This window comes from Mastigoproctus giganteus, chromosome 3, assembly GCF_048544385.1.
Source record: "Mastigoproctus giganteus isolate SK-2022 chromosome 3, ASM4854438v1, whole genome shotgun sequence".
Taxonomy (NCBI): domain Eukaryota; kingdom Metazoa; phylum Arthropoda; class Arachnida; order Uropygi; family Thelyphonidae; genus Mastigoproctus; species Mastigoproctus giganteus.
In genome coordinates this window covers 2,401,923-2,416,283 of record NC_143577.1, presented here as the reverse complement: position 1 = coordinate 2,416,283, position 14,361 = coordinate 2,401,923, and the positions used below count along the sequence as shown (strand labels likewise).

Sequence of the window (14,361 nt, the reverse complement as noted above, 5' to 3'; positions counted from 1 at the left end):
GTTGTTTTTTCTCAGTTCCATTGTAATGAGGGCTTTCTGCAACACGCTGTACAACGAAGTTTGACATTTTTTCAGTGTCTTGGGTTCTGCTAAGAAGTCTCCGATGTTCGCAGTCATCTGGACATGCGTCGCACCCTAGTATCTCCGTTATCGAGTCACCTATGACATTAATTGGTTCTTCGGGTATCCCAGAGCAGATACCTTGAGAGGAGTCCGTAGGCTCGCGTTCGCTGCAGGCGTCATCGCCCGACTCGCCTTCGCTAGACTCTTCTTTAGATGGCTTATTTACCCGTTCACCCCCATCGTTCCCTTTCTTGGATTTACAAGTTAGACAAAGAAATTTCTTCTTCCTAGCTCGATTAAGTCGAGCTATGTCCACCGAGGAGCAACATCTTCCAATAACCGCCTTGCATCCGCTGCATTTAACAGCGCATTTGCTCACTTTTTGGCATATTTGATTACATATTTGATCGGTTGCTTCTGATCCCTGTTTTTCCATATTTTGTAATCCAGACATGTGTTTCCCTTTAGCTTTTAAGGTCGCTCTTTCCCTGAGGGCAAAAGAAGTATAGTGAGCTACTGTAACTTTACTAAAGCCTTTCTGCCCACCTATTAAGGGGAAGTACAGCGGGAGGTATGACCTTGTAGTGATTTCGAAAGACTACCCTCGGTAAGCGGACACGTTGCGTTTATACGAACTAGAAAATGTCCGATCAGGTATTCGCAGATTTAATCTTTAGAAATCATATTTACCTGCATGCTTTCGTCTTCTGTTCATACTTGTTTCAAAAGCTGGAGAAGAGAGCTACCCACTGATATCAATTACAACTAGTTTAACACTTTTAATCCATACTAAATTAAGGTAAAAAGCGGAGCACATAATTCCTCAGTTAGTCGACTTCCGCCACCTAGCGGAAACATCTTGGAGACAAATTGGCGGAAACAAATTGGAGTGGCGAGGGGTAACTGACCTAACCTAACATGTCACGTGACGATGGTTCCTCGTGCGCATGGAATGACTTTTGGTTTCTTTTTCTCCGCAGAGGTGTTCGACTACGGCGCATTCTCCGACGACGTCATGACGATGTACTTCACCACCGACACTCAGCGTTCCAAGAGGGGCTTCGACATCATCGTCAGGCAGATCCCCAACACGTGCAGCATCTACCCGCCTACTGGTAAGTGTCTTCGAAGCCTGTTTTCATTCTCGAGCGAAGTTTAAGAAGGTTATCCTCCCCCTCAGTAATATTTGAGGAAATAACGCCCTCGTGTTTATTACTCATTTTAACACGCGAAGGCTGCGAGTAACGCTTTCGGTGGTCGGGGTTCCTTGCCCAGTAAGTGCGAATCTCCTGTTAGTTATACCAAGAGTTTTGTAGTGAGGAAATGCTTTAAGAAAACATCGTGCCAAGCAGGTGACTGCGAAAGGGAATGTTGTGTTGTAAGTTACGAATTATTCTGTTCTGAAATATTTCTTGGCGAGACAGAACTCAGAGCAACAAAATTTGAAAATAAAACAAAAAAAAAAAAAAAAAACAGAAGAGCGTGTGATTATTAAATTAATTATTAAGTAGTTTAAATTAATTACTAAATAATTGACGACAGATAAATATTATTATATAAATTATTAAATTAGTGTTCTTATTATATTTGTACCTGCCTGTACACATTACCAAAGATTTCTTTCCTCTGTATTTTATCTTTAAGATCCTGAGAGGATTTGCTGGGGAGTCAGAGAGTCTAACTGAGTCAATTACACCTCAGACTCAGTTTATTATTTATTTATTAATCTGTTTATTGCTCTGCTCCCGATTATCATCCGAGGACGAGTGAGTGATCACATTTCCAACTTCAGGCTCATCTGTTCTCTCTCTCCGTTACTAGCTTTGCCAGAGTTAAGATGTTTCTGGTTGTGATGATATACTTCCAGGGTGTGATGTCCAGATTGCATACAAGACCGCTCTTGAAATGGTAAACGGTTTCCCGGCGATCCTATTTAGGAGCCAGTATTCTGCTCCTAAGAAGGCCTTGATGTTGTTCTAGGGGGCTGATGACCGGATGGTTGACAGCGGAATTGGAGTAACACAGCTGCAGAGGTTTAAGCCAACTTGTCTCACTCATCGCAATAATGTCACATCCAAAAAGGCCCACAATAAATAAGGCAATACCTTAAATGGCTAAACCGACTAGAAGAAATGTATCAGTCGCTGCAAGCACCCAAGTGCTTCTTTGATATCCTTCGAGAAAGACTGCATCGATAAAAACAAGATGTCCACGTACTCACTTTCCAGAAGAACTGTAAAGACACCATCCTCGACAAAAACCCTAATGAAAGAGTCCCATGGCACACCACCCGACGAGTTTCTATAAGACCCTCGGCTTCGCAACTAACCCATGATCCAGCGAGCACCTGCAGGGGGCCAAAACGAAATGTTCTTTGCGAAATGTACGAATTGCGGCAAATAAACTACATTCAGTACAAACGCTGCTCTTTCTCGGTGAATTCGAGTCGAATTGTTGTAAGGTTGGACTCGGGTCTGCCACGCCATTTCAATTTCTATCTTTTAATAATCGAAGAAAAATAGAAGCGGCATATATTGTGGCGTGGAAGTCGACCTCCGTGTTTTGAAAATTCGCGCTCAGTCTTATGTACGAGTTTAAGTCGGCCCTTGTTTTTTTTTTAACTCATCCAAAGTGAAACGTGCGTTCATTAAGAACGCTGTCTACTTTTTAATGAAATTACTTCCGCTCTTTCTTTCTAAACGTTTACAGCGTCGTGGCATTTTAGAATTTCTTGAACAGTTTTCGCTTGGCGAAGGACACGAACAAATCCTTCGGTTTTAAAAGTGAGCAACTCCGGATATTTTAGTAAAAACACGCGCGTAATAAATTGTAAACGTAATGGGATGATTGGTGTCTCGATGCCCCAAAGTACAACCTTCGAGTTTACCATTTTACACTCGGCGCGTAAATACTTTAAAATTTCAGACGCCCTTTTTAACGATCCCAAGGTCGACTTATCCTCGGGTATATACGGTAACAGCGCCGTTTGATGCCCCTGCAGGAACACGGACATCGGCTGCATTTCCGTTTTCAAAACATAAATCGGGGGTGCGGCCATTTTGCCACACGAAGGCCCGTCTTAATCTGGGGGAAGTAGTGCGGGGACAAAACTGATGTACGTTTTCGTTCGAACCTAAAACTCGACACGTTTGCAATTTCACGAGCCGTGCGGCTGTTCCCTCGCGTTTTGCACGACTCGTCCATCCGCACACAAACTGAACGTGCGAAGAATTGAAAATGCGAAGGGTTTGAATTCTGCGCTGGTCGAGGGATCGCCGCAATCTTTAGTTTTCCGCAAAACCACGTGGTCCTCGAGAGTGATTTTTTTCCCTTCCTTTGTAGTGCTGTGCGACGAGACGATAATCGACGACGTGGCCACCATCCGCTCCCCCAACTATCCGTCGAACTACCCCAACAACGCCCGCTGCGTGTACGTGATCCGGCGCCGGTCCCCGTCCACGTGCCAGGTGCAGTTGGACTTCTTGGACTTCGATGTGGAGGAGACCCCCGGGTGCACCGGCGATAAGCTGGAGCTGGAGGCGACGGGTCAGAGGTTCTGCGGCTCCCAGGTACCCCGGCGACAAGGTGAGAAGGCGGCGATCACGTTTTGAAATGCACTGCGCGTGCGCGTGTGGAGGAACTCGAAGGCGTTTTTTATTGCAAAGTGGACTGACATCGAACTTTAATCCGAAGCTTTTTTTCTTTTCTTTCAGTTATTCCTTTCCGCTCGGGTTCGAACGTGGTTCGGCTCATCTTCTCCACCGACAGACGACAAGCAAGGCGAGGGTTCGAGATCACAGCGACGCAGCTGACTGACTCCTGCTACAAACCCGTAGGTGAGAGTTCATCTTCGTTCGGCTGCTTGAAAGCGACAGAAAATTCATTTCAAATCACCTCACGGGGGGGGGGGGGGTGCGTAACATACACGAATATTGCCGAAAAACCAGACGAATCATTTGCATCTCGTGACGGAAGACCGGACGCCCCCGTGGGTAACACACTTGTTGGAATCACCGTTCTCCCCACCCCACCCTACACCGGTGAAAAAGAGCTGAGTTCGAATCTCCTCAATGTCGCGATCTATTTTTATGGGTCTTTTTCAGAGAGAGAGAGAGAGAGAGAGAGAGATAATCTTTATTGCCCTTCACGGCCATGAAGCCAGGGGTTTTCAGCCTCTCCTCCCGATACTTCCGGTACTCGAACAATTATGTACAAAATGAAAAAAGGTAATTTATACAAATGAAAACATCATTTGATACCCAGGAGAGAACTCCTTACGAGAGTTAAGTTTGATTGAGCTGGCTTAACATCGAGATAAGAGCACCAGCTCAATCAGACAGGAACAGATGCAAGGTACACATCAGTCATTGCTGATTAGTCATAATTTTTCACGGTAAGTCCGGTCAACAGCGAATTTGTTCAGGTCGGCGTCCAGTGCCTGGGTTTGCTTGAGCATCTGCTGAGGAAGGAACCTGTCCGAGAGATGGAGTCGTGCTGAATGCGAGAACAGCTCGTGATTTGCCCTAAGGGTAGCAGGGGGATCCTCCAGCCACAGGTATCCCAGAATGAAAGTGTAGCAGTTGTGCCTGTTATCATCTTGACTGTTGCTAGGAGGCGTTGGTCTTCGACTAAGGTGGGAAGCCGTGGAATCCTGAGAGAGTTGGCAAGCTGCGTGGTGTGAATCAGAGCTGGAAGGTTGTGCTTCCTGTTGGCCCACTTTAGGAGCCAGAATTCTGTGGCAAAGAGTGGTTTCTTTATTGACGGTGCTGCTGACGCCCAAATTTCAGCAGCATAGAAAGTGGAAAGATAACTGTTCTTATGTACCTCACGGTTCTCTTTTTATCTCTGATATGGAGATGTTGTTTTGCTATCCACCGGAGTCTTGAAGCACGTGTGAGGAGCATGTCTATGTGGGCGTTGAATCGAAGTTTGGAGTCGAATACAACGCCCACAACACGATGGCTGGACACAATTGGGATGAGGGTGTTCAAATTGGCTGAGTTAGTTGGTCTTAGGAGAGGGTTTCGTGGTTTTTTCCTATAACACCCAACCAACGGGGACAAAGAAACCTTTTCCGCTTTGTTTCGATCGAATTGTGTCCAGGGGCCCAGGGGCCGAGAAGCCAGAGACACGACAACAGAACATAACAGTGACGCAAAGCAGACATTACACTTCTCTGCTTTTTCTGCACTTCTTCACGAAGCAGACCTTGCACTTGTCGGCTTAGATGTGGGGAACCACCGGTGGGTAGCGCCTTCCACAAAACACAATCTAATTCCGGGCTAATAAAGTTAGCACGCTTCAGACGTGCGCCAGGAATTTACGAGCACTGCGTGGACATAAAATGCGCATTGTTAATGCGAGTTGAAACAGCGGCAGATACGGATTGCAGACGACAATCTTCCGACCACCGCTCTGACCGAGCACGCGAGGTTACTTCTGCATGCGGAACAGGCGCTCTCGCTATCAATATTTAGAAGCGCGAGATGTTGTTTGTTTACTCGGAAATCTGGCGGTAATTTTACAGAACAGCGTCGGGGGGGGGGGGGAGGAAGGTTAAATTCGCCCGTCCTTCTCAAGTGCGAACACGCGATGGAACGAAGGGCACGAAGGCACAGCAGGAACATCCGTCACGTGTTCCTGAACGCAAATTTCGCGATCGAAGACAAGCACGGTGGTGGATTTTAGGATTTGTGCCGGCGCGGTATTCTAGCGCCATCTACCGGCAACGCTCGGAGAATTTCTTCGTTTTTATGCGCATGCGCGTGCGCGCACGCTCAGCACTTCAGTTTGATTCGTTCTTCGTCGCAATGTCTCAATTGACCCCTTTCTGTTTCAGGGCCCGGACCGGAACAGCGGCAGTGCGACACGTTCTCCGGCCTCGACGGCTACATCCAGAGCGAAAACTTTCCGCAGCCGTACAACCCGAACACCGACTGCGTGTACAGGGTCATCCGGTACAGTGGCGACATCTGCCAGCTGGAGCTGTTCTTCGTCAACTTCGACATCACTTCGACCAGTGGCGGCGGCATCTGTGACGGCGACTACTTAGAGATCGAGGGCACGCGCTACTGCGGCTTCCGAGACGGCCACAGGGGTAAGTTCCCGAAGACGCCTCTCTTTGTTCGGTAACAGCGACGTCTGCCGGCGAAAACTTTACACAATTCGTAGACGGAGGGTTTTATTGAGGGGATGGCGACGGTTTTGTGTCATAATAATGACAGAGTGCCAAAGAACCTCTACAGGAATTGGGCAGCCTCGCAGAGAACACCTAAGTGGAAATTTTCAGAAAGCTGCGATGCTCAACACCTGTAGGTGGGGTTGTCAGACGTCCTTTATTTCAAAGGACAATCCTTTATTTCAGCTGAATTCCTTTATTGAAACGAGAAAGGGGACCCAATTTGTTCTCTATTTTCATTTTTCAATGCCCGTGTCTCGTAATGGCAGTGGCACGTTTCCGCACAGACGTACGGTTCGGACCCCACAGGGCCCCCGAAACCGACAAAAAATTACGGTTTCATTTCAAAGCTTTAGCTCAAAGGTTTAACAGGGGATACGTTAAAACCTCCTCAAATGCAAAAATCCACCACTGAGAAATGAATCGTAAAGAATAATGTAACCCCTTGTAGCCCCTCCGGCTCATTTATGTGGTTTCACGAACACCACCCACTTAACTTCATACTTCTCGATGAAATGATTTTTTTTGACAAAGTACAAAAGCTTGGACCTGTGTGGCCATCGTCTAATTTTCACGAAAATCGTGCGAGTGGTAGATAATTAATAAAATCATAGGGGAGGGGGGGGTATCGGAAAAATCACTTGCGGAGTTCAATGGCTTTGTTTAAACTGTGGTTCTTTATAATTGTGCAAAGAAACATTTATCTATTTAATTTAAAACGGAATGTTCCCCCAAAAAGAGGAAGACGCTTTGTTCTTATAACAAAAATTGTCAGCAAGAATAGGAATGGGTAACTTCAACGAATGATCCTCACGAGGCCAGATGCCTCCTACGCACAAATGGCATCTTAGCAGTTACTCGGCATAAAGACTCACAAGCCGATAAATCGGCAAATTCTTCAAATCTTCCCGAGAGGTTTCTTGCGAAAAAGAATACGAAAGAAGAGGATTTTGTTACTGCAGCTGAAGCAACTCATATTTATCATTCGCCACCATTCTTGAACTCATCAGATTGTGGCACGAAACTGAACTTTACAACGATTCAAAAATTTCACCAAAAACTGCCATTGTTTGTAATGTTTCAGGTAAAATTGTTTTCGATGATTTAAAACTTCACGATCCACCATTATTATTTTTTTTGTTTGTTTACAGATGGATGCTTCTAATAGAAAGAATATGAAAATTTGTCAATCAGTACTTCAACAAACAATGTGGTCCCACAAACTATTTAGTTGATCTTTTTGAAAATGCTGATGAAAGCGCAAATGGCACATTTGAGTGCCTAAAAAATTCAAACGGTAATTTAGGATTGGATTGGATTGGCAAAGGGTAACTAGTTTCAGTGCAGACAATGCAAATTGTAATTTTGGGAGTAATAAATCCTTATTCCAAAATATTAAGAAATGAAATGAAGAAGTAATTAAAGCAAACTGGCACGCTCACATTATTCATAATTCAGCCGAATAAGCTTTCGATAATTTCGATATTGATAGAGAAAATATTCTGAATCAATATCTAAATGAAAATGCAGGGTCATTTTTCTGTTTCAGCTAAAAGAAGGGATAACCTTAAAGAATTCCACGAGTTCGCCGAAACAGAGTTCAAGGACATTTTAAGGCACCCACCAACTAAATGGCTTTATACACAACCGGTGTATAGAACGAATCTTGCTTTCGTGGAAGGCTTTGAGCCTTTATTTCGTTTCAAAAGCTTTTTATAATCCTTGAAATTAATTGAAATTCAATTTGAGGTCCCCACAATTATAGAATTATATTTTCTTTTCTCGATGCATGCGATCGAAATAATTTGCGAGCAATAAAAGAGCTTGAAAAGAATGAAACAGTGTGCCAGTGATATTTTTTATAAAATCAATGATCTAAGAAATTCACTCAAGCAATTCTCGATCAGGAATTTTTTTTGGGTATCGAGTTCATCAGCATTTTCAGAAATCAGACCCCGCAGTTAAAAGCGCAATAATAAATGATTCCAAAGCATTTTATAATGCTGCGTCGAAATATTTAGGAAAGAAATTTAATTTTAATGAAAATACCCCTTTTTTCAAACTCGGCAAATTAAGCTTTAAAAATGGTGGTCCTAACTACGACCCACTTGTTGAAGCTGCGAAATATTTTAAATTAATTGAAGAACTAAAGTTGGATACGAATGATTGATTTGATGAGGTACTGAAAACAAATTATGAAACTGAGTCAACCTCTGAAAAATTTAAAACTTGGTTGGTTGGTGTCGTGTCCATTTGAAGTCAAATTGAACCATGCACTGATATCACTGCTTTAGCTAAGTCCACGATCTTTTCGTTATAAAGTTCTCGCTGAAAAGGGGATTCGTCCATGCTTTGCAAAGTCGCCTGAATTGCAGGACAGCTGAAGATGTGTTCCGGAGTAAGCTGTTCTTTCGGACAGTTTCTGCAAAGTTTATAAGTTCTGGTACCATCCGCACTAATTTTCATACCTGCCATGTGTCGAGTTCTCAGTCTGGCAATGGTCTTAGTGATGTTCCTATTTGCATTAATCTCGCAGATTTGGTGATCAGTTTCTATATGTTTCTGTCTGAGTCTGTGTCTGGCGATGGCGTTAGCATCATCTAGAGTTATGGTTTTTGAGGTGTTGTGATTTAAGTTTCTTGCCTCTTTTGCCAGTTTATCGGCCGCCTCATTTCCTTCTATACCCACATGCGCAGGCATCCACTGTAATGTGCAGCTCTTTCCCAATTGATGAACTGTCTCCAAATGTCGGTGAATGTCCTGTGTGAGTCCTGTGCGTCCATGTTTTATTGCCAGCAGGGCCGCTCTTGAGTTGCAGAAGATTACAAGCCCTCTGGCTCTGTCTGTGTCTCTTAGTGAAATATAACTATTTAGGGCCTCAAGGATTGCCCTTAGCTCACATGTAAAGTTAGAGGCGATGCTGCCTGCACCTATGCTTTGTTGCATTTTTGTAGTATTTGTCAGGGTGGTGTGTATGCCTGCTCCGCCCTTGAGGATCGTCTCGTCAGAGGATCCATCGGTATACATCTGTACTAAGTCACGCCTCGAATAAGTCTCAATTGTTTTGATTCCTATAGCTTTGACAATGGTCTCGATTTCTTTTTTTGTGCAGTGTTCCACGAGATCCAAGTTTATTGTGGTATTTTGGGGGATGCAAGATGGTAAGGTAGGCTCTTGAAGTATGTCATATTTTGTGAGTTCAAGATCAAGACTTACATGAGTCAATTCGATTTAAAACTTGTTGAGTACTTTGAGCATTTCGTACGTTTTTTCAGTGCCTGGGTGGGACTTCGGCAAATTAAGAAAGGATTTTTAGTGCAATGAACTCGAAGTGGGGGATGGACGAAATAGATATTCAGTTTCACTCATAAAAAGCGAACTAATGATCTACTTCAGTTTTAAAGATAATTGTGTAGATTTTTCTAAAAAAATTAAAAATGATGCCGAAGTTCTTAAGACTGCACGAAGTAGTACAAAATATGTTCAATGCGAATGATTTCTAGCTATTAAAACAGTACGTTTTTTCTTTTTTTTTCCTTTTTTTCATCCACCTAAAATTACTTTAGCTCGACGTCAATTAATGCACTAAACTTGCATTAAAATATTTGGATCAATTCACGCTTTTTATATCATCCATATCTTTCATTATCCTTATATATCAATCCATATCCTTCCCCATAGAAATCCACGTTCACCGTTAAATATTTTAAACTCTAAATTAAACTAAAATTCGCAAATATTTATAGTCAATATGAAAACTATAATTTTTAAACCAAAATCTAAAAAATCATTCAATTTTCCTTTCTTGGGTTGGAAAGTGGTAGCGTTAATTATTTTTGAGTGTCTAATCCAGTCGTAGAAATCGGGCAACCCTAATAGTAGGACAGTAATAGTGAGCGGACATAACAACCATCCCACGTATGTGCCCGTCGTTTGATGGAAAAAGGAGAAAAAAGTAATAATTTTTGCGCTGATTTCGATGTTGTTTGTGTTTCAGTGGTGGTGGACTTCCCTCGATCCCAAACGGAGATCGTGCTCACCTTTAAAACGGACGCTTACGACGAAGGAACCGGGTTTAAAATCCAAGTGAAGCAGCTTTCCTCCGGATGCTCCGGTGGCGGGCCAGGAGAAGGTGAGTTCACACTGTTTCCAATTCGTTTCTATTTCAGTTTGGACCAGACACAGCCTGAGCGCCTGCGCAGTTTTACATTTAAAGTTTTCATCTGTAAGAAAGCTCACTTGCAACGAAAAACGCATCAAATCGGCTTAGTAAATGTCTTCATGATCACCATCTCAAGTGACGCTCAAGGGCGTTAAAGAACTTCACGAAACACGCAACACTTGCGTGAGAAACAAAATTTTACTTGGAAATGGGCAGAGGAGAGAAAGAGAAATCTATAATGTGCGACCCGGAGCAGTCAGAGATCATCCCTGATCTGAAACGTCCCCAGCTCCCTCATCCTACGGCTACTCTCTGATGACAACTGTATAAATATTACTTTTTGCCATATCTCATTTATTTATTTATTTTTATTGTTTTCTAGGTGATGACCAGAATTTTTAAACATTCCTGGACTGCTTTAAACCACCTCGCTGCTGGCTTACTCAACTTTCAATTCATTATCTTCTATAACAGCGCTCAAACTGCAGCTCCTTTCACCCGTGATGTTTGTCCCTTATCTGCAACTGCTCTTTAAATTTTTAATGCTCTTAAAAACTCTTCGAACTCTTCAAAAAGGTAAAAAAAAAAAAAAAAAAAATTCGAAAGCGTACTCCGGGCTCCAGCACGCCTGAATCCGTGTCCTAAAAACTACATTTCTGATAATGAAATTTTTTTTCGTCGCGAAAAGGTATTTAGAATACGACCCCCTTTTTGGGGGTCGTATTCTAAATACCACCACTCGTCGCCTGCTACGATCGAACGATGGAAAGAAGGCGCATCGTCAACAGATTCGGTGAACGTGCTTCGAACTGAGCAGCTTTTGATCATCGAGCAAACGGTGAGCAACAAACACGGTGCACTGGAGTACCTTACCGGCGGAGATTATACGCAATGACAACACCCCACAGGAAATACAGTCATTTTGACCAGAGTAAAAAACTACTCTATTTTACTGTGGTCAAACAAAAACCACAATAAAATGCTGCGGTACAATTGTTTACTCTTCGCCCTTGCCTGAAGTACGGGCATCAGCTGTCCCCACCAAAATAAAACCGCTGTTTTCCGTCCAATTGTGTTTGCTCAAGAGGGCTACCAAAAAGCATGTGTGTGTGTTAAACTCCGTCTGGTTAATCTGTGAGGATATAAAATAGCTAGATATGAGTAATGCATTTTATGCGTTGTTGCATTATTTAGTTATTATTATTATTATTATCTGTTTATTTCCATAAGGAAACCACCCCGGGACGGCAAAGTGCCAGGAGGGTGCTAAGTTGTTTCTTGCACTTTGCTACCGGGAAGCAGCGATCACCAGGAAGGCTGCTTAACAGAGTACCATCCATGCTAACAGGAGGCGGACCACATCTGTGTGCACGTCCTGTCCTTTGTGGACTAAATCGGCATCCACAGATAGTAGTACAAGTCCTGTGAGTGCCAGCATTCCCGTATCATTCAGGTCCAATAAATGGTACCAGCAAAATATTCCACTGCAGCACGAGTGAAGCCCTCATGGGAAGCAGAGTTGGTAAGGTCATCATCCTCCCAACACTAGGTGGGAAAAAAACTCGTTTGGAGTACCGTCGATGAGAAGGAATTTTTATGGGCCTTTTTCACAACATGTCCGTGTTAGTCGTCTCAGGCGAGGATAGCGTGGTTTTTTCTCGAATAAATTCGATTTTTCGTTTAGTAAACAGAAAATCGAACACAGAACAACACAATTTAGAGACAGTATACACGGAGCGATATGGCCTTAGTCGCTGATGCTCCTAATAAACCTTACAACAACAAGAACGAGTGAAAAGCGGGAAAAATGCCACACTGCAGTTGTGAAACTCCTATGGTGTCATAGGATCTGCACAACAAACATAACTTCCCCAACCCATTCTCAACAGAGAACATCAATGACCATCCGGAGGCCTCCTACTCAAATAGATGTCCTTCACCTAGTGGAAACAAACTGAGCTCATTTTAGCACCTTCTTTGTGGACAGGTGCTGCTGAAGAGCTCGAGCAGCGTAGTACTCAAAGTGTGGCCTGACTATTGCCTTATATACAATGGGACAATCACCTCCTTATCCCCGCTAACAAAATTCCTGTAACTCATTGAAACGACCCCGTGAGCTGCTCCGGCCGCCTGTCTGCACTGCTCGAAAACTTCATATCTGCCTGCACAATTACTACCAGGTCTTCTTCATTCTCTACTACCCTGAGAGTACCCACACTTGGTACGTATTTCTGAGCATTCTGCGTGTTTCTCTTTTCTTCGTGCCCATCGAGGATTGACGCCTGGGCATTAAAGTTCAAGGAATGATCTGTTCGTGTACTTTACAGTTATATATATTTCCGTTTATTTTCTAGGCAAGAAAAGTTTAAAGATTCATCGACACTCGTAATGAATTATTAATGGCAGCTGATTTTAAGAAACGCAGTCGAAGTGCCACGAAGGTGTCGTAATTCATAGGACGTTGACTTGTGGCCCCGAGGAACCACGTTGCAATGCACACCAGGTACCCGTTATCAATTTTGCAACGAAGATTTCTTTCTTCTGCTTGCACAAGTCTTCGTGTCGTCCACCATCTGAAGAGTCATTCTGCGGTCAGACCAATAACTTTTTTCGACCTTTCTAGGGGTTCTTCGTCGTCGTCGTTCTCGCAACCATCCCAAACCAATGAATAAGACGTAAGTGAGGCAGAACATCGTTACCAACCACTTCTTTTACCAATTCTTTCTCTTTCCACCGGACTTTTCCTCGACTCGAAATAAGATTAATGTTCGCTCTTTGTGCCATCGCTAAACACAATAACAACACCTCGAACAACGTCAAATTCCCAACACGACTGCGTGCAAACGACTTACGATACGCAAATTTGCTTTGTAGACGGAAGGAAATACGTAGGTCAGGTGCTCGTTGCGTCTTGGTCATACATGGACTGAAATGAGCAAGTTAGACTCAAACCGAGTAAGATGCTGTAAATTGAATTATTAGTATTTTGTGGTAGCTACTCGTTTTGAGTCCTGTTTCAATGTGTTCATTTAGATTACATTTAAGTGAATGAAAAATTCCCATATTAAGGATATTCTAACAGGGAACTAAACAGATTTTGGTCAATAGATTTTATTAAAGCTCTCGAGTACAAAATTTCAACAAATTCATCACCCAATTCATTTCCATTTCGTTATAGGAATTGTAACTTCAGACAATTTATTCCTTAGCTTGCGACCAACAGCTGTCGGGAGAGAGTTTCCAAATTGTCAGCCCCGGCTATCAGGAGGGGTCCTACCCGGGGAATCTAGACTGCCGTTACACCATTAAGAAGTCATCCTTCGACGTGTGCGCCCTCGAGGTCAAGTTCTACACGTTCGACCTGGAAGAGTCCGAGGACTGCGAAAATGACTTATTGGAGATCGGACAGTTGAAGCTCTGCGGAAGACTGGAATACGACTCCGTCCGTAAGTCCCTTAAATAAGATTAAGGCGGTAACGACAAGTATCTCTGAAGCTGGAGATTATTTTGAAATCATTCGTTTTCGTGTTTAAGAAGGGTCGCGCGATGTCTCAAGTTTGTTTGCTTTGTTGCAGGTACGTACGAGTTCCTCGAGGACGAGATGGTGATTCGCTTCCACACAGACGCCTACAACAACGGAGCGGGATTCTTCCTGAACGTGAACCAGGTGAAGTGCTAGGACGGAATCGGGTCAAACTGCTGTTGTACTGTATAAAGAATTCATAAAGGACATAAGAATTAAACGTGCATTTTCCCTTTTTCTTTTTACACATTCACGGAGGCTCACTCAACCAGACTTCTGTATCAAATTCCTTTCAGTGTTAGGGTAATTAGAATAAAGAGGGCCAATTTAACAAGAAACGGAGAAACCTTCCATCCTGTCTTTCTCTTGGTTTTCCAATAGAAAAACAGAAGGAAGATCCTGAACGCTCCCGATATCCAAAGTCCTGATGTATTT

General features: G+C 43.3%; 1 protein-coding gene across 1 annotated transcript in view; it reads left to right on the top strand.

Annotated features, from left to right (window-relative positions):
• LOC150087612 (cubilin-like) overlaps positions 1 to 14,137 on the top strand; it is a 74,783-nt gene extending 60,646 nt beyond the window's left edge. Inside the window, exons 10-16 of the mRNA XM_090369169.1 lie at positions 1,044 to 1,178; positions 3,406 to 3,648; positions 3,777 to 3,899; positions 5,903 to 6,160; positions 10,239 to 10,373; positions 13,613 to 13,849; positions 13,979 to 14,137. Of these exons, the coding sequence (XP_090225295.1) occupies positions 1,044 to 1,178; positions 3,406 to 3,648; positions 3,777 to 3,899; positions 5,903 to 6,160; positions 10,239 to 10,373; positions 13,613 to 13,849; positions 13,979 to 14,082 (1,235 nt within the window). The 3' untranslated portion in view covers positions 14,083 to 14,137. The remainder of the gene's footprint in view (positions 1 to 1,043; positions 1,179 to 3,405; positions 3,649 to 3,776; positions 3,900 to 5,902; positions 6,161 to 10,238; positions 10,374 to 13,612; positions 13,850 to 13,978) is intronic.
• Positions 14,138 to 14,361: the final 224 nt, after the last annotated feature.